Genomic DNA, 19,943 nt, shown 5'->3' on the forward strand with positions numbered 1-19,943 from the left:
TCTCACCGAGCTAAATCCCGGCAAGACCCTTTTCAACGCAGAAACACATATTAGATGATGGACAAGAGACAGGAAAGCCGCACACCCCAGTTTCCTGTCAACAGACGAACCTGTAACAGCACTCCGTCTTTTATTCACCTTACTGCAGATCTAAGCGTTCACTTCAAAAATGAACCCGTCTAGATTTGTATTACTCAGTAAGTGTTATACCTGCATGATATACCTACAGTAAAATAGATCACTTATGGGGAAATGTACATTGACTACACACACATACACATTTCTTATTCATTGCAGCCTTCCTAAAGAACTGGGTCTTTGGTTAGTGCTCTCACTGTTTTCTTATTCGGAGTGGCTGCGTGGCCGGATTCTCTGGACACCTCTTCTCGACAGCTAAACAACTGTACCTTCACACACCTTCACGCACGCACACACACACACACGCACAGGCTGGAGAGGACAATGATAACTAAAAGCTCACAGCCCTGAAGTCACAAAACCACTCATCTAAATCAGGGGAATTATGCTAATGAGGTCTTTCATTATTCTCCAACTCAGCCAGAATCAGTCATTGACATCACATCATTATAGATCTATTCACACACACAGATTGGATGGCATAAAATGGACGACTACACGTTCCAAAGTTTCTCATACGCTTTGTTTAATATTTCTCATGTGTTCTTGAAGAGGCATTAAATAGGAAAAACTGGTCGCTTGGAGTGTAGGAATGGGTTTTGTGGAGGCACAGTGGTCACCATTCTGGACAGAGGTGCAGTGCGAGCATAAACCGGAGGATTCCATAAACCCTGATTGGTCCTGTGAAACACATCAACACTGAGGCAGTTAGTTGGAGCATAAATAATATTAAAAGCAGAATTCTAACACATACTTAACTGTGAACATAACTCTCTCTGACCATACAAAAAAATTATGAAACAATTTGCACAATTAAAAAGGTAATAAGTTACGATGAATGGGATTTTTTAATATATATATGGAGTTCACCTAAAGTTACAGTCCTGACTTTACAAACATTGGCCCGGCATTTAACTTACCCACTTTAATTTTGGAAATGTTTCAATGGTAGGGTTGCAAAACTCCTGGTAATTTTCAGAAACGATGGTAATTAACAGTTTATTTTGAACATATATGGAAATATACTTGAATTATATATATATTTTTTACATAAAAAATCTGATTCTTTATATACTGTATGTGTCTATATTGTTCTTGAGTTTCCAGTGGATAGACCAAATGGTTCAGGAGAAAATAGCCATATTGATGAAAAAATTACAAGACAACAGGGGAGGTAAAGGCAAGGTGAAGAGGGGCAAAGGCAAGGTGAAGAGCGGCAAAGGCAAGGTGAAGAGGGGCAAAGGCAGGGTGAAGAGGGGCAAAGGCAGGATAAAGAGGGGCAAAGTCAAGGTGAAGAGGGGCAAAGGCAGGGTGAAGAGGGGCAAAGGCAAGGTGAAGAGGGGTAAAGGCAAGGTGAAGAGGGGCAAAGGCAAGGTGAAGAGGGGCAAAGGCAAGGTGAAGAGGGGCAAAGGCAAGGTGAAGAGGGGCAAAGACAAGGTGAAGAGGGGCAAAGGCAAGGTGGAGATGGGCAAAGGCAAGGTGAAGAGGGGCAAAGGCAGGGTGAAGAGGGGCAAAGGCAGGGTGAAGAGGGGCAAAGGCAAGGGAAAGAGGGGCAAAGGCAGGATGAAGAGGGGCAAAGGCAAGGTGAAGAGGGGCAAAGGCAGGGTGAAGAGGGGCAAAGGCAAGGTGAAGATGGGGCAAATGCAAGGTGAAGAGGGGCAAAGGCAGGGTGAAGAGGGGCAAAGGCAGGGTGAAGAGGGGCAAAGGCAGGGTGAAGAGGGGCAAAGGCAAGGGAAAGAGGGGCAAAGGCAGGATGAAGAGGGGCAAAGGCAAGGTGAAGAGGGGCAAAGGCAGGGTGAAGAGGGGCAAAGGCAAGGTGAAGATGGGGCAAAGGCAAGGTGAAGAAGGTCAAAGGAAAGGTGAAGAGGGGCGAAGGCAAGGGGAATAGGGGCAAAGGCAGGGTGAAGAGGGGCAAAGGCAAGGGGAAGAGGGGCAAAGGCAGGGTGAAGAGGGGCAAAGGCAGGGTGAAGAGGGGCAAAGGCAAGGGGAAGAGGGGCAAAGGCAAGGTGAAGAGGGGCAAAGGCAGGGTGAAGAGGGGCAAAGGCAAAAGGGGCAAAGGCAAGAGGGGCAAAGGCAAGGTGAAGAGGGGCAAAGGCAGGGTGAAGAGGGGTAAAGGCAAGGTGAAGATGGGGCAAAGGCAAGGTGAAGAAGGGCAAAGGCAAGGTGAAGAGGGGTGAAGGCAAGGGGAAGAGGGGCAAAGGCAGGGTGAAGAGGGGCAAAGACAAGGGGAAGAGGGGCAAAGGCAAGGTGAAGAGGGGCAAAGGCAAGAGGGGTAAAGGCAAGGTGAATAGGGGCAAAGGCAGGGTGAAGAGGGGCAAAGGCAAGAGGGGCAAAGGCAAGGTGAAGAGGGGTAAAGGCAGGGTGGAGAGGGGCAAAGGCAAGGGGAAGAGGGGCAAAGGCAAGGGGAAGAGGGGCAAAGGCAAGGAGAAGAGGGGCAAAGGCAGGGTGAAGAGGGGCAAAGGCAGGGTGAAGAGGGGCAAAGGCAGGGTGAAGAGGGGCAAAGGCAAGGGGAAGAGGGGCAAAGGCAAGGGGAAGAGGGTCAAAGGCAAGGGGAAGAGGGGCAAAGGCAGGGTGAAGAAGGGCAAAGGCAGGGTGAAGAGGGGTAAATGCAAGGTAAAGAGGGGTAAATGCAAGGGGAAGAGGGGCAAATGCAAGGGGAAGAGGGGCAAAGACAAGGGGAAGGGGGCAAAGGCAGGGTGAAGAGGGGCAAAGGCAAGGTGGAGAGGGGCAAAGGCAAGGTGAAGATGGGCAAAGGCAGGGTGAAGAGGGGCAAAGGCAGGGTGAAGAGGGGCAAAGGCAAGGGAAAGAGGGGCAAAGGCAGGATGAAGAGGGGCAAAGGCAAGGTGAAGAGGGGCAAAGGCAGGGTGAAGAGGGGCAAAGGCAAGGTGAAGATGGGGCAAAGGCAAGGTGAAGAGGGGCAAAGGCAGGGTGAAGAGGGGCAAAGGCAAGGGAAAGAGGGGCAAAGGCAGGATGAAGAGGGGCAAAGGTAAGGTGAAGAGGGGCAAAGGCAAGGGAAAGAGGGGCAAAGGCAGGATGAAGAGGGGCAAAGGCAAGGTGAAGAGGGGCAAAGGCATGGTGAAGAGGGGCAAAGGCAAGGTGAAGATGGGGCAAAGGCAAGGTGAAGAAGGTCAAAGGCAAGGTGAAGAGGGGCGAAGGCAAGGGGAAGAGGGGCAAAGGCAGGGTGAAGAGGGGCAAAGGCAAGGTGAAGAGGGGCAAAGGCAGGTTGAAGAGGGGCAAAGGCAGGGTGAAGAGGGGCAAAGGCAAGGGGAAGAAGGGCAAAGGCAGGGAGAAGAGGGGCAAAGGCAGGGTGAAGAGGGGCAAAGGCAGGGTGAAGAGGGGCAAAGGCAGGGTGAAGAGGTGCAAAGGCAAGGGGAAGAGGGGCAAAGGCAAGGGGAAGAGGGTCAAAGGCAAGGGGAAGAGGGGCAAAGGCAGGGTGAAGAGGGGGCAAAGGCAGGGTGAAGAGGGGTAAATGCAAGGTAAAGAGGGGCAAATGCAAGGGGAAGAGGGGCAAATGCAAGGGGAAGAGGGGCAAATGCAAGGGGAAGAGGGGCAAAGACAAGGGGAAGGGGGCAAAGGCAGGGTGAAGAGGGGCAAAGGCAGGGTGAAGAGGGGCAAAGGCAGGGTGAAGAGGGGCAAAGGCAAGGTGAAGAGGGGCAAAGGCAAGGGGAAGAGGGACAAAGGCAAGGTGAAGAGGGGCAAAGGCAAGGTGAAGAGGGGCAAAGGCAAGGTGAAGAGGGGCAAAGGCAAGGTGAAGAGTGGCAAAGGCAAGGTGGAGAGGGGCAAAGGCAAGGTGAAGATGGGCAAAGGCAGGGTGAAGAGGGGCAAAGGCAGGGTGAAGAGGGGCAAAGGCAAGGGAAAGAGGGGCAAAGGCAGGATGAAGAGGGGCAAAGGCAAGGTGAAGAGGGGCAAAGGCAGGATGAAGAGGGGCAAAGGCAAGGTGAAGAGGGGCAAAGGCAAGGTGAAGAAGGTCAAAGGCAAGGTGAAGAGGGGCGAAGGCAAGGGGAAGAGGGGCAAAGGCAGGGTGAAGAGGGGCAAAGGCAAGGGGAAGAGGGGCAAAGGCAGGGTGAAGGAGGTCAGATGTCCTTGAACACGTCCTTGAACATCAATTATGTTATATTCCCAGGCCACTCATCGTATTTTCATTCCCTGCCGCTCTTGAGTTTATGTCACAGAACAGCCTTGTGGCCAAGACGCACTAGGCATGTCTCTCCGCCTGGGCACCCTTCAAGCTCCCACCAAACGAGAGAGTTTCCGCATTGACATTTTTTTTTAGTTTCCTTCCCAAGTCCAAAATGCATACAATACTTGCTAGCGTTTCCTCATTCCATTTCCATAGCGTTTATTGCAACATTTAGACATTTCTGTTTCATGTTTGGTAGACTACGATAGGCATCAAAGTTACATTTTCATTTAGGCCTATCATTTCCTCTCTTCTGAGTGTGTTTGTAGTGCACATGAACATTCGGAAGACTCTTGAGAAATAAGCTAATTTTATTTTCTGAAAATGTGCTTGTTTGCTGTTAGTCTGTGGGTGCGCTCCCTTCCTGCGAGGACACTAATATGAATGAATTTACTATGATATAAATTAAATTGTGTTTAATTATGAATGATGATGAAATATTAAGATTAAGTCTGATTTCGACAAATTTACAAAAGCAACAAGGGATGTGGAAATCGCCTTTACGTTGTAGAACCGGTTTATTGGTTGTAATTGAAGAGCTTCATTACAAAATGGTATATTGTATATCCATTTTCAGAAATGTTGGTAAATTAGCTTTTATTGTTTAAAGGAATTATGAAAGAGATTGGTGTGTTTTTTCACTATATAATCATGGCATGTATTTGCTTAAGATCTATCACTTGATGGTTTCATTTCAGAGGGACAAAAAATCATGTTTTCTTTGTGCAAAATTGTACATATCTGCCTCATTCTCAGAGAAATAAGACGTACTGCTAGGTTTTACACAGTCAAATGTACTGTGTAAAGAACTGTACAAATGATACATTAGTGAAATCAATATTTTAAAAAAATGTATAATATGAGTAATAAGTGTATTCAGACAGTATTCAGACCCCTTCACCTTTTCCACATTTTGTTACGTTACAGCCTTATTCTAAAATGTATTTTTTTTAAACTATTTTGCTCATCAATCTACACACAATTCCCCATAATGACAAAGCAAACACAGATTTTTAGAATTTTTTGCAAATGTATTTAAAATAGAAAACGGAAATATTACATTTAGATAAGTATTCAGACCCTTTACTTGGGACTTAGTAGAAGCACCTTTGGCAGCTTAGAGTCTTCTTGGGTACGACGCTACCAGCTTGGCACACCTGTATTTGGGGAGTTTCTCCCATTCTTCTCTGCAGATCCTCTCAAGCCCTGTCAGGTTGGATGGGGAGCATCGCTGCACAGATATTTTCAGGTCACCAGAGATGTTCGATCGGGTTTAGGTCCGGGCTCTGGCTTGGCTACTCAAGGGCATTCAGAGACTTGTCCCGAAGCCATTCCTGCATTGTCTTGGCTGTGTGCTTAGGGTCATTGTACTGTTGGAAGGTGAACGCCCAGTCTGAGGTCCTGAGCGCCCTGGAGCATGTTTCATCAAGGATCTCTCTGTACTTAGCTCCGTTCATCTTTCCTTTGATCCTGACTAGTCTCCCAGTCCCTGCCACTGAAAAACATCCCTACAGCAGGATGATGCCACCACCATGCTTCACCGAAGGAGTGGTTTTGGCCAGGTGATGAGCGGTGCCTGGTTTCCTCCAGACATGACGCTTGGCATTCAGGCCAAAGAGTTCAATCTTGGTTTCATCAGACCAGAGAATCTTGTTTCTCATGTTCTGAAAGTCCTTTAAGTGCCTTTTGGCAAACTCTAAGAGGGCTGTCATGTGCCTTTTACTGAGGAGTGGCTTCCGCCTGGCCACTCTACCATAAAGGCCTGATAGGTGGAGTGCTGCAGAGATGGTTGTCCTTCTGGAAGGTTCTCCCATCTCCACAGAGGAACTCTGAAGCTCTGTCAGAGTGACCATCAGGTTCTTGGTCACCTCCCTGACCAAGGCCCTTCTCCCCCGATTGCTCAGTTTGGGTGGGTGGCCAGCTCTAGGAAGAGTCTTGGTGGTTCCAAACTTCTTCCATTTAAGAATGCCACAATCCTGTCTCGGAGCTCTACGGACAATTCCTTTGATCTCATGGCTTGGTTTTTGCTCTGACATGCTTGTCTAATCAATTGAATTTACCACAGGTGGACTCCAATCAAGTTGTAGAAACATCTCAAGGATGATCAATGGAAACAGGATGCACCTGAGGTCATTTTTGAGTCTCATAGCAAAAAGGGTCTGAATAGTTATGTAAATAAGGTATTTCTAAAAACCTGTTTTCGCTTTGTCATTATGGGGTATTGTGTGTAGATTGATGAGGATTTTTTTTTTATTTTATACATTTTTCAATAAGGTAACAAAATGTGGAAAAAGTGAGGGGTCTGAATACTTCCCGAATGCACTGTATATGTAAAACATGTACATTTTATCTAGAGTGACACACAGTAAGTGCATTCTTCTTTAGATAGCTAGGTGAGACAACCACATAACACAGTAAAATATACAGCATGCGAACATTCAATTACAGACAAAACAATGAATATATAAAAATTTAGCAAAAAAATAACATTTTCATACACATCTAACATATATGAATAAAAAATCTGAGAACAGTAATATTTTATACACACATGAATGTACCCATAAGCAATTATTTCTGATGAAAAAACACAAATGTGAAAAATTGGTGTATATAGCATTTTGGAAATAAACTCAATTGCCAATTGCGTAATTGTATGGTCCTGGTAGGTGCCAAGTGAGTATACAGTACGTACCGGCCCTGTTCACACTAGCAGTTTGAAGTGACTCAAATCAAATTTTTTGTATATCCGATTTTAATCAGATCTTTTTCCTTCAATCTGAACAGCCAAAAAGCACATGGAATCAGATATTCCAAGCCACATTTCAAACCACCTTCGCAGGTGGTTTGAAATTAGATACAAATCTGAATACCGGCCATGCGACTTGTGTCTGCATGGTTAAATCTGATTTTTTTTTGCCCTCAAGTGCTTTTTAGACTGTTATTTGACATATCTTGGTACCAACAGCTAACTGACAAAATAAAGGAAACACTTGAGTAAATGAGGGATACAAAGTATATTGAAAGCATGCTTAGGGTTATGAGTAAAAATGCTGGGCAGGCCTAGTTTCCCAATATTTTGGCTACCATGGCTAGAAGAGGAGATCTCAGTGACTGGTGTGATTGTTGGGGCACGTTTGGCAGGAGCTTCAGTGGCGAAGACATACTGATGTTTCACTATATGCCGTCTAAAGTCACCAGATTTAACCCAATTCAATTCCTATGGGAGATTGCGGAGCGGTGCCTGAGATATCGTTTTCCACCAACATTAACAAAACACCAAATTATGGAATTTCCTGGGAAGAATGGTGTCACATTTCTCCGATTGAGTTCCAGACAGTAGAATCTATGCCAATGCTCAATGAAGCTGTTCTGGCGGCTTGTGGTGGCCCAACGCCCTATTAAGACAATATGTTGGGATTTACCTGTAGTCTGTTGACAGTTTGACAAGAACATGTGGTAGGTAACTACCTTGCTAATTGTTTACAAACAAATGAGTGAATGTGCTAGCAAGCTAAACAGCTACCTATCTAGCTAGTTGACTGCTGTGGCTAGCCAAAAAGGACTTATCCTTTGAGGCTTTAAAAGTGTTCTTACACTATGATTTCGAACATTCAAAGCAACTGGGAGACTTCCATGGCCAGCGTTGTTGTAACCAAAGCTTGCTACCAAGCAACTTCTGAGTCGGAGGAAGCACAAGCACCACCACCCCTCAGCCTATGCAACTGGACACACACCGGCCATTACCATGACAACTAGCATAGCCATGTCAGCAAATGACCACAGTCTAAACACACAAATACAATTTGATCACTCCTAACTTGCTGTTTGGACAGTCAGAATTCCAAAACTGGATTTGAAAAAATAAAACAGATTTGAGCATTAAGGCCTACAGTGTGAACAAGGCTTTTGAGGTCCTTTTAGGCAGATTCTGAATCAAGACGACACAGTCTGCGCAGTCTTGCCCTCTACCTATTTCTGTGTAGATAGGACAGATTAAGCCTGATACAGAGGGTATTTCTTTTGGGCTGTTGTTGGTGTATATTTAGTATATCTACTTTGACTGCTGCAAGGCCCCTATTATAAAAGCCTCCTTATGTCCAACAACTTCAACTTGAACTTTAATCATGGCTTGCCAATTTGGGAGAGTGAAGGAGAAAGGAGGATTGAGTGATAGTTACATTAGGTTCCATTTGATTGCTCTTAGGGTTGCAAAGGGAGGGAATATTAACAGTAACTTTAGCAATGTACCAGTAAACTACCAGAACCTTGGAAACTTTCAAGGATTTGATGTCATATGTGGGAAAAGGGGCTATTATGATTTGTATACGATGTGTCAAGTTCATGCTGTTAACCCAACCCTTTGTGTGTGAGGCCAACTCTGAGGTGCCTTCAGTTTCGCTTCAATGTTTGCTAGCTGTGTTAGCTTGTACTAAACAACACGTTTCTCCAAAACAGTGTGCACCGTTCTTCAACAGCCTTTGAGGTACGTTTGCTCATGTCTGGTGGTTGTGGCGAGGTCTGACCTGATCAATATGGGTGTGACCATCTGAAATTGAAAAAATTGTGCAGCACACTATATGGTAACTAGCCTCTGGGTCACCATAATCACAACATTTTCCAACTAGTCATTCAGTACAGTACCGTTTCCGTTGAATTCAACGTTGCACACCATTCTGTAATACCGAACTCAACCCCGTTTTGGTTGCCTCTGATTGCCCTCACGGGTGCACCTGCCTGGGTCCCTTTATAATGAGGCATGGACCCACCTTTGTCTCTCTCTCCTCCCGCACCTGCCACCAACCCAAGCTCCAGCTTTACGCGCCAACAGTGACACATCAAAACCGAATGCTACCATGATAGCCACAGCCAGCTGGCCACCAAACACAACAGAACCAGCAACGAAGAAATGTCAAATTAGAAGTAGACGGATAGAAGCAGACAAGTGGCCACAAACCCTCCACAAGGCACAACACCACAACCACTGGGAGTTTGACAGGGCCTGGTCAGTTTGTTCCATACATTTTTTTGTGTGTGGTGAACTGTGGAGGCAAATGTAATTGAAGAAGAGGAAGTTGTAATTAGCAGCATGAATTTGTGCTTTGCAGGGGGGGGGTGAGTGAACAATTATGTGATGGTTGCAGTCTACAAAGATGAAATTGCATTGATCAAACGAATCAGACTAATTGATTTACCGCGCGAATGACGGGTGCCGCTGCTTATGTTATATTCCCAGTCATTGTAGGGATCAGAAAGCTTTACCACTGTAGTGGGTCGTTCCACGAATAGAGTTCCTTTTATGTCCTTCGAACATTATGTCTGTGCATTTTCATAAAACACTACATTTAACAGTTGGATCTGTGTTAAAAATGTCCATTAGCATTGTGTTTTTCTTTCAAATAAATTATTTGTTTTCTCAGTAAATCCCCATCGTAAAGTCCTAGTTGTTTTGTTCCTTTGGGAAAGTATTTCTAAAGATTTAAACGTATTTACTGTGATTTATTTACATTTGTCCCTCAGGTTTAAGGTCAACCCTGTTATGTGAACTGAGCTCCTGTTTGAATATTGTAAAATAGTCCAATCATAGTGTAAAAGCAGGTGAGTTGGCTCTTACTTTTTAGTTCTACTCTTTACTCTTTATCATATAGTTTTGATGAATGTATTTATGCTTTGAGAAGGCAAATACATTTTGAAAATGCATTTCCTGTTTTGCAAACGACCACGGAGTTCTGTGTCTTAAGTACACTGTTTTGAAAATTGACAACACTGTTCCAAAAAATGCTTGTAAGCGATCGTGACAATAATCGGAGGGAAAAGGCACGATCAGAACGACAGTGTAAGCCAGAGTCCAGGGGCCTCTGAATGTTGGCGGTGACAATCAATCAACCCGAGAACATGTCTTTTTGCTTTAGTTTTTTGGAAAAAAAGATGGGAGGCCAGCTTAATCAGTAGAGGAAACAGATCTCACAGGGCGTTGAGCACCAGGAAAATGGACCTGGGTTGTGAAAAACCACCATTACCACGAGCTGCTTTGGATTCAACCATCTGGAGAGAGCTGCTCCAAAAGCCAGTAAAATTCGCTCAACTGGGGCCCAACTAGGAAACAGGTTTTTACATCCTGGACAACAGACACACAAGACTCCGTGACTTTGGGGGATGGTTTTCCTCTGCTTATTTGTTATAGTAGACTTTAGTATGCAATACATGTTCCATTTGATACTGCTACATAGATTCCAATTCTAATCCTTATTTGTGGTCTTCTTCTTTTGTCATTTGAGTACAGTTTAAAATGATCTATCTGGGTTTCATATTGACTTCAACATACAAAGAAGTAGCCGTGCGTACTGTTTTTGTTCATTATGAAATAAGGATGAAAGTTTATATAAGTAAGTATGAAAAACACTTCAATATTTAAGAGACTAAGTCGCTTTGGATAAAAGCATCTGCTAAATGGCATGTATTATTATCATTATAAGATTGGCAGTATGATGAACGGTTCTTTCTTCCTGATTTTTCTTTTCATGGGGTGCTTCTGCTCCCTCTGTGCCAATGTCAACCATTGTTTGTCCTGTGTCACAACAGTCGCTGTGAAGTCTTTTAGGGGACACTGTCATGTGCTAGCCACCAACCGTTTTTTTCCCCCTTCCAAAAGCGACACAAAAGCTGACAAGCATTATGGGTGATGCGGATCTAAAAGAAACATGGGAAACAAAACTTCACATGGAAGTTCGCCTGAAGTTTTACAGTCCTTACTTCACCGACACCCTGGTCTGCGACACACAATGTCACTGATAAGCGTCAGTCTGTGCCGCATTGACAAAAATAGATGTATCATGAGTCATGACGCATTAGTTGATACATTGCGTTCAATGCAAAAAGATATGTGTCAAGCATATTGACACATAGATATGCATCAAGGTAGTTGACACGTAAGTCAATACACTGCATTTAAGGCAAACAAGTTGGTGATACAGCTGCAATGGGTAAATTGGTGAGACTCAGACAGAGAAAGAGAGATGGAGAGAGATGGAGAGAGTAAAGGAAGGAGGGGGACACATTAAGGGAGGGGAGAGAGAGAATAGGTTAAAAGTGGGAGGGGGAGAGATGAGAGAGAGGTTTAGGGGTGAGGGGGGGAGAGGTGAAGGGAGGGGAGAGAGAGGAAGAGAGAGAGAGAGGGTGGAGGAGGTTAAAGAAGGGAGAAAGAAGAGAAGGGGGAATAAAGAAGAGGTAGAGAGAGACAGGGGGAGAGAGAAGGAGGGAGAGAGAGATGTCTGTCTGTGGGACCCACTTAGAGTTTGGAAATGTTTCAATCGTAGGGTTGCAAAACTCCCATTAATTGACCAAAGTTACAGGAATTTTAGGGAAACACTGGTAATTAACAGGTTACTATAGAAATCTATGGGAATTTATATACACTGAGTGTACAAAACATTAGGAACACCTTCTTAATATTGAGTTGCACCCCCTTTTGCTTTCAGAACAGCCTCAAAATTGGTTGGGGAATGGACTCTACAAGGTGTCGAAAGAGTTTCAAAGGGATGCTGACCGATGTAGATTCCAATGCTTCCCACAGTTGGCTGGAAGTCCTTTGGGTAGTGGACCATTCTTTTTTTTCACCCCTTTTTTCTCCCCAATTTCATGGCATCCAATTGGTAGTAGTTACAGTCTTGTCTCATCACTGCAACTCCCGTACGGACTTGGGAGAGGCGAAGGTCGAGAGCCATGCGTCCTCCAAAAACACAACCCAACCAAGCCACACTGCTTCTTGACACAATGCACATCCAACCCGGAAGCTAGCCGCACCAATGTGTCGGAGGAAACACCGTGCACCTAGCGACCTGGTCAGTGTGCACTGCGCCCGACCCGCCACAGGAGTCACTAGTGCACGATGAGACAAGGATATCCCTGCCGGCCAAACCCTCCCTAACCCGGACGATGCTGGGCCAATTGTGCGTTGCCCCATGGACCTCCCGGTCGCGGCCGGCTGCGACAGAGCATGGGCCCGAACCCAGAATATCTGGTAGCACAGCTTGCACTGCGATGCAGTGCCTTAGACCACTGCGCCACCCGGGAGGCCCTGTAGTGGACCATTCTTGATACATACAGGAAATTGTTGAGCGTGAAAAGCCCAGCAGCATTGCAGTTCTTGACACACTCAAACTGCTGCACCTGGAGCCTACTACCATACCCCGTAGGGCTGAATGGCACACATACACAATCCATGTCTTAGTTGTCACACGGCTTAAAAATCCTTTAACCTGACTTCTCCCCTTCACCTACACTGATTGACGTGGATTTGTGACATCAATAAGTGATCATAGCTTTCCCCTGTATTCACCTGGCCAGTCTATGGAAACAGCAGGTGTTCTTAATGTTTGTGTATATTTGGTAACTTTGGTAAATTACCAACGGTTTGCAACCCTAATTGCTTCATTGTAGGGTTCAGTGAGCTTTAACATTCTCAGCTTTGCGTTATTTTATGGGTATAGGGACAATGACCAATGAAGCCTCTTGTTGTGCTCTGAGGTGAGCCCTGGCGCGGTCCTCCTACTGTCCTGGCTGTCCACTGCGGTGGTGCTGAAATTGGCAGCGCATCCTTTCATCGCACTGACTGGCGGTAGCCTTCTGTCCGTGGTCCTGAATCGATGGTTATGGTGTGTGCTGTTTAATAAGCGCATCTTGGCCTACCAGTCTTGGTGGGGCTTCTCTTCCACATTGTGTGCTTTCTTGCGGAAAAATTAAAACGTTTGTGTATATGGCTGCATTTCAGATAGGCCTACATTTTTGTACATTTTGTATGCCGCAGTAGTACAGGACAATTGCTGTGCCTAGCCTACTCAAAGAAGTAGGCAAACGTTCCCTCTGTCGTCATTCATTTTCATTACACACAGTCATTGTGTGATAGGCTACTGTACAAGTGATGTCAATAGTATGAAAACGACACACAGCCTACTTTTTCAAAACCTCCCTGCTCTCTTGTGTGTGTGTGTGTGTGTGTGTGTGTGTGTGTGTGTGTGTGTGTGTGCGTGCGTGCGTGCGTGTTGCTTTCTGAATGTGAATGGGCATTTACTGTTATTCACTGCAGATTCAAATAGGCTACTGTCAGGTAGGAAATGACAAATTGGCTATGAATATAGAATATGCACTAAGTTTAATTTAGTTTGCTTTTCTGAAACTCTCCCACAGAAAATATTGCACACCTGGAGAAGTGGCAGCATGGCTTACTGTAGGTTGCGCACACAGTGTGTAGCGTCACAAATTCGACAGAAATGTAGCATATAGTTGTAATGATTCAAGTTGAAGCCATGAAGCCAGTAAGAATCTTTGATAGGCTAGTGGTGCTCATTCTGTCGAGCTGATCTGTGCGTGTCGGTAGGCGCAAATTATTATGTAGGCCTATGGCAGCTACGGCTGCATTTTAGACACACACATGTCATAGCGGGGGCGCATATCTTCCTTGTATTTATATAACACAATTGTATAAAACAACAGTTCTAAAAAAAACAACAGTTGTTGATGTGTCCGGTTACATTCCAGATACATTTTGTGTACATTTAAACAGCAGTAGGAGTCATGTATACTCCCTCTCCGGCCTCTAGGTCATCAGGCTGCTGATTATCCTGCACACCTGTCACCATCGTCTCGCGCACCTGCGCCTCATGACACTCACTTGGACTCCATCACCTCCTTAATTATCTTCCCTATATCTGTTTCCTCAGGTGTTATTGCCTCTGTTTTCATGTCGGTTTGTGTTACGTGTTTATTGTTTCATTTACTTATTAAAACACTCACTCCCTGAACTTGTTTCCCGACTCTCAGCGCACTCGTTACAGTAGCACCAATCTGCCTTGTTATATTAGGGCTCGAAAGTGATACCAGTTGTGCCTCCCAAGGATTTAAAATAACTCCTCAGACATATCCTAAAGCCGGGCCTGGATACAGTACTTATAAGATTGTAATTTGCCCTCAGTTTACTGTCCTTCTTAACAGAAACATTTAGGCCCGGGATTCAATCTTATTGCGCATTGACGGCAATAGCACCTTTTAAAGACAATGTTCCCACGTTCACAGAGACCACATTCACGATAAAAGATGCATACGTCTGCTCAATCGGAAATGACCTATAAATGTAAAGCGCGCTATAACGTGGATCTACTGCTGATTGGATTTCAACCCGGCCTTGGTTCATTTAAAAACTAAAGGTATTCCCCACATTTTAAATGGGCGTCGCACAGATACCATGTTATTACATGGAATTTAGATTTCATGGTGAAATGAAATGTAACCACATAAATACTTTTAATTTGAAACTACAAGCAGTTTTTTCTTTTCATTTTAGTAATAGTTGGATATCTAATCTTCAGCTACAATGTATAGCAGAGTAATTATATTGCGGTTAGTATGGGATATTGTCATACTGCATACAATCATTAATGTAAGAAACATGGTTCCTATGGGTATATTGGGGCACATTAACATAAGTCATCCTAAACACATTCTCAAAACATCCATATTGTGTTCGGGCAACAATACTGGGGGAACCTTTAGAAAACTTGTATAACTAAGGGCCAAACTCTTTGCTTGGTGCTGATTGCTATGGTATGACAGGACTTGAAAAGCTTGAGCCAATACGAATTCTCCATTTGATAAACAAGTAGTCATGTGGATCAGCTTTAATTCCCCAAACTTCCAAGTGATACGATTGGTAGCTAGCTGCTTATTTTGTTGTTTCTAATTTTTTTTTAATTTTTTGTTTAGGATTATTATTTAAATAAAAACATATTTTTCTTCTACCTGCTGTGGTTCTGAACTGATATACACTACATGACCAAAAGTATGTGCTCATTGAACATCTCATTCCAAAACAATGGGCATTATTATGGAGTTGGTCTCCCCTTTGCTGCTACAACAGCCTCCACTCTTCTGGGAAAGATTCTACTGCCAATGTTAGTCTATGGAGATTGCATGGTCATGGGCTCGATTTTATATACCTGTCGGCAACGGGTGTGGCTGAAATAGACAAATTGACTCATTTGAAGGGGTGTCCACATACTTTTGTATATATAGCGTCGCTCAAGGACAAAACAGAACATTCCTTTGTGAAATAAAGGTACCATAGGGCCCACACAAGCCGGGTGTACACTACTAAAAACATTAATTTTGTTATCAAGGAATTGTCGGTCTAATCACTGGCAAGCCCATGGATGCCTTGGGGTTCACAGTCATCGACGTAGCCTGCGGCAGATGTTGTTAGAGAGTTTAGGATGCCCTCTAATGGATTATAGTGGTAATCCTTGTCCAATGTGAATGGGGAAAAAAACACTTGTTTCACATACTGTATGTCCCACACAGCTGAATGAGGTTGACATATATGTAATATGGTAATGAATCATTGTGTATTGTGTACATGTAGGGTACTAGGGACTCACCATGGGGCAGAGCTGGGTAGAAGAGGCAGACTGAACCCAGAGGACCGAGCACCATCACAGTGAGCCTTGCCGGTATAGCCAGGGATGGTGGGGCGGCTGGGACAAAAATATTGTACATTTGTACATTATTCATAAATTGCATACAGTCCACTGTACAATGGGAAAAAAATTATGTACACTACCGTTCAAAAGTTTAGGGTCACTTAGAAATATCCTTATTTTTGAAAGAAAAGCACATTTTTTTTGTCCATTAAAATAAAATAAAAAATGTATCAGAAATACAGCGTAGACATTGTTAATGTTGTAAATGACTATTGTAGCTGGAAATGGCAGATATTTTGATGGAATATCTACATAGACGTACAGAGGCCCATTATAAAAAGTACTTTGCTTCTGGCCATTTTGAGCATGTAATCGAGCCCACAAATGCTGATGCTCCAGATACTCAACTCCAAATGCTGATGCTCCAGATACTCAACTAATCTAAAGAAGGCCAGCTTTATTGCTTCTTTAATCAGAAAAACAGTTTGCAGCTGTGCTAACATAATTGCAAAAGGGTTTTCTAATGATCAATTAGCCTTTAAAATGACAAACTTGGATTAGCTAACACAACGTGCCATTGGAACACAGGAGTGATGGTTGCTGATAACGGGCCTCTGTACGCCTATGTAGATATTCCATAAAAAAAATCTGCCATTTTCAGCTATAATAGTCATTTGCAACGTTTACAATGTCTACACTGTATTTCTGATCTATTTGATTTGATTTTAATGGACAAAAAAATGTGCTTTTCTTTCAAAAACAAGGACATTTCTAAGTGACCCCAAACTTTTGAACGGTAGTATATATCCAATAGAATACAATGTAATGAATGAAACTATAAACAAACAGATAATAGGTTTGAATGTGTGTGATTCCAATCTTACTAGAATCTTCAATGCCACCAATAACGCTTAGTGTATTATTAGTCAAGGTATCTTGTGTAAGGTAGCCTATTGGTTAGAGCGTTGGGCCAGTAACTGAAAGGTTGCTGGATTGAATCCCCGAGCTGACAATGTACAAATCTGTTGTTCTGCTCCTGAGCAAGGCAGTTAAAGATGCCAAAGAATTGGATGTCGATTATGGCAGCCCGCCGCACCTCTCTGATTCAGAGGGGTTGTGTGAAATGCAGAAGACACATTTCAGTTGAACGCATTCAGTTGTACAACTGACTAGGTATCCCCCTTTCCCTTATATTGGGCAAGTGTGGTATAATGATCAGCGAAGGTACATCATGAAGATACATACTGTGCCGTGGGAGTGTATGGGGGCAATGTGGTCCGCTGCATAGTCAAGGGGTAGAAGTCATGTCCTGTCTTATCTATGTTGTCCATGTTCATGGACCCCACCACACCACTCCAATGACATAAAGAGGACACACAACAAGCACGTCCAGTCACACTCAGAGACACATTTTCACTCTTCCTCAGAGGCACTGCTTTAGCCTCTACACATGAACCTACAAACAAAACAAATTGATGTGAAAAAAAAGGTAACATAAATAGTCAAATACAAAATGTTGGCAAGAGCACAAACAGAGGCTAGAACTTCTTACCCATACAATGGAATTTGACAGGTGTTTGGGCAGGGACTGGTGCTGTGAAATCAAATGAAACAATCTTAGAACAAAGAAACAGGCTTGTGTTTTCAACAAGACGAGCATCTAGCAAAATCCATTCTTGTAATTACATCATGAAATAAGGCTAGGCCAAAACACTCACAATGTTATAGGTTTCCTCACTTCATTCCTAGCACGAAGCTGGTGTCTGTTCCAATGGGCTCCAATCGCCTTAGAGAAGAGTTAGAGGTAGCACTATTTCTGCATTATTTGTTAGTTTAGGGTGTCCCATTAAAACCAAATCCTCTCATTCCAACTGGGATGGACAGCATTTAAATTAACTTCAGTGTTGTGTATTTTCCAAACACATGCACTCACCTGCCACAGCTCTGGTTTGCTGTGGTAACACTTCTGGGTGAAATGCTGATTCACAGGGTCCGCCATTTTCTCAAGGGTGGTTGCTGGGGGCTTCACGCGCCGCGGTAATTTTGCGTCCCAACCGACGTCCTCATAGCCCCTGCAAGTTAATATATGACAAAGCAGAGTGACACACTTAGGCCTACACTGTTTGTGATTTATTAAAAAAGCGCACACAAGTTAGAATATAACTGGATGCTATGGTTGCCATGTCTTGATCATGCACAAGGTCAAAGAAACCATATGATACATATCAGAATGGAACACAGTGACTATATTATGCTGCACAATGTGTTTGGGAGAAAATATGAAGATCCTGGTTGGCACCTGACCTCTGAGCCACTGAAGTGTAGATATAACGTTGTGCTGCCTTCTCTATCCACTGACTGGGGCCAGAGGGGCTGACATCCTTCAAAATCAAACACATAAACAATCAACAAGATTTCACTTCACTGCTTTGAAACCGTTGAAAATGTATCATTATGTAAACGCTTAGGGTTATACCAGGTTCTCTCTTTCAGGGAAAAAACTGAAGGATTTCAAGGTACATGGCATTTTGGGAGGCCCTGGTTTCACCTTCGAATGACTTGTCCAACCTGTTGACGACATATCAGGCTAGTAAAGTGCGGGAATCTGCAAGCCTATTTGGCATAGTAGGCTACAGTGAAATGTTGGATTTATATACATACAGTCTTTATAACTAAAATAAATACATTTGCCTAAAGAATTGGGTCGGCTTATGTGTATTATGCTATACTGTTAGCCTTATAAGTGTACTTCACATTTAACTTTATAATTAGGCCTAGGTTAGTTTACATTTTTACCTCCAAGACTGGCCCGAAGAGCTGCGTCTGGCATTGTCCTTGAGTTCCATGCCTTGTTTTCTGACAGGTCGCAGGCTGATGGCCTGACTGAAGGAGTCTGGGGCCTTTCTCTGGAACCGGCGGCGACCCATAATCCAGACGGAATATAATTGATATCTATAAATTGAGGTCTTCCTTTAGTTGCCAAATCCACCTCAGCCCCCGCACTTAGATGCCCAGAGCACGGATCAATCAACAAGACCTCATCTCGTAAAGGCGCCAAGGGCGCGTTGTCCGCAGGTGGATGGGCCAGTAGGTTGAATTTCGAGAATGCACTCCTCTGTTGTTCTAGTAAACTTTTAAAGTAATATCTTCCCTCCGGACCTCTCTCGCAGGGCAAGTTCATTTGCCTGTGCATCCATCTTGCACTAACTCGGTTTACATTTGATTGCAGAAGTCTGACCCGGTGCAAATCCGTACAGGATGGCTCAGATGGAACGCACACTCCAGCCATCGTTTAATCGGACACCGAGTGACAGACCAAGATAAAAAAAAAATAAACCCAAGATTGCTTGAGTCACAGAGCCTTTGTTGGATAACTATGACGGAGTCAAGGCAGGTAATGACTTTCTGAGTATCTTGTTGCCTGGAGACTGCTATGTTGGCTGCTGGGTCAAATTACTGATTTGGAAAGAGGATCGCCCTTTCAAGGATTTAAGCAAATCAATGATTTAATCAGAGAGAGAAAATAAGAATAAGATTACATGTCATTTAGATTGTAATATCGTTTAGCTATAAACACTTTCTGTGCGTTTGTGGTGGTGGTTTGAGGGTTGGTGGAGCAAAAATGATCTAACACAGGGGAGGATTTTACAAGGAGAATTTGCAGAATGGAGCTCCCCTGTAATTTGGGGGAAATTCAAAATAAGAACAAATACATTTACCCACTTAAGTATGCATTGCACAGCGGGCATTCTCTTTGGTTTTATTTCATGTGTGCATTATTTTTCAGCAATACCTGTAAATGATCACTAGATGGAGGCACAGATCCACTATCTATGACAATTCAGAATCCTAATAGTAATTTTAGACCTACAATTTAGGCCTAGTGGATATGTGAGACTACCAGATAGTTTTTCTTGGACAGAACCAGTATGGTGACAATAATATAATATGTTTGAAGTTGTTGCATGTAAACTATCCAGTTTGAAAATGAAAATTCAAAATTCAAAACAGAGATAGTGCTGACAGTCTGACATGACTATAAGGAATAGCTGACTTTTAATTTGAAGCAAGACAAATACAGCAGGTACATTGGATACACAAGGATTGTTCATTTGTAAATTGCTTGATCTGGTGATATTGCTGTTCTGTCTGCA

The 19,943-nt window shown here is 43.7% G+C and overlaps 1 protein-coding gene across 1 annotated transcript; it reads right to left on the reverse strand.

Annotated features, from left to right (window-relative positions):
* Positions 1-644: 644 nt before the first annotated feature.
* On the reverse strand, positions 645-19,202 carry LOC115113371 (protein SPMIP7). The gene is made up of 9 exons (XM_029640930.2): positions 18,586-19,202; positions 18,266-18,357; positions 18,094-18,170; positions 17,723-17,861; positions 17,508-17,575; positions 17,342-17,383; positions 17,035-17,142; positions 15,748-15,843; positions 645-819 (listed from the first exon to the last, which is right to left on the reverse strand). The coding sequence occupies exons 1-9, from the start codon at positions 19,076-19,078 to the stop codon at positions 696-698; spliced, it is 1,239 nt and encodes a 412-aa protein (XP_029496790.1). The 5' UTR covers positions 19,079-19,202; the 3' UTR covers positions 645-695.
* Between the last annotated feature and the right edge of the window lie 741 nt (positions 19,203-19,943).

The sequence above is a fragment of the Oncorhynchus nerka genome, linkage group LG28 (assembly GCF_034236695.1).
Source record: "Oncorhynchus nerka isolate Pitt River linkage group LG28, Oner_Uvic_2.0, whole genome shotgun sequence".
Taxonomy (NCBI): domain Eukaryota; kingdom Metazoa; phylum Chordata; class Actinopteri; order Salmoniformes; family Salmonidae; genus Oncorhynchus; species Oncorhynchus nerka.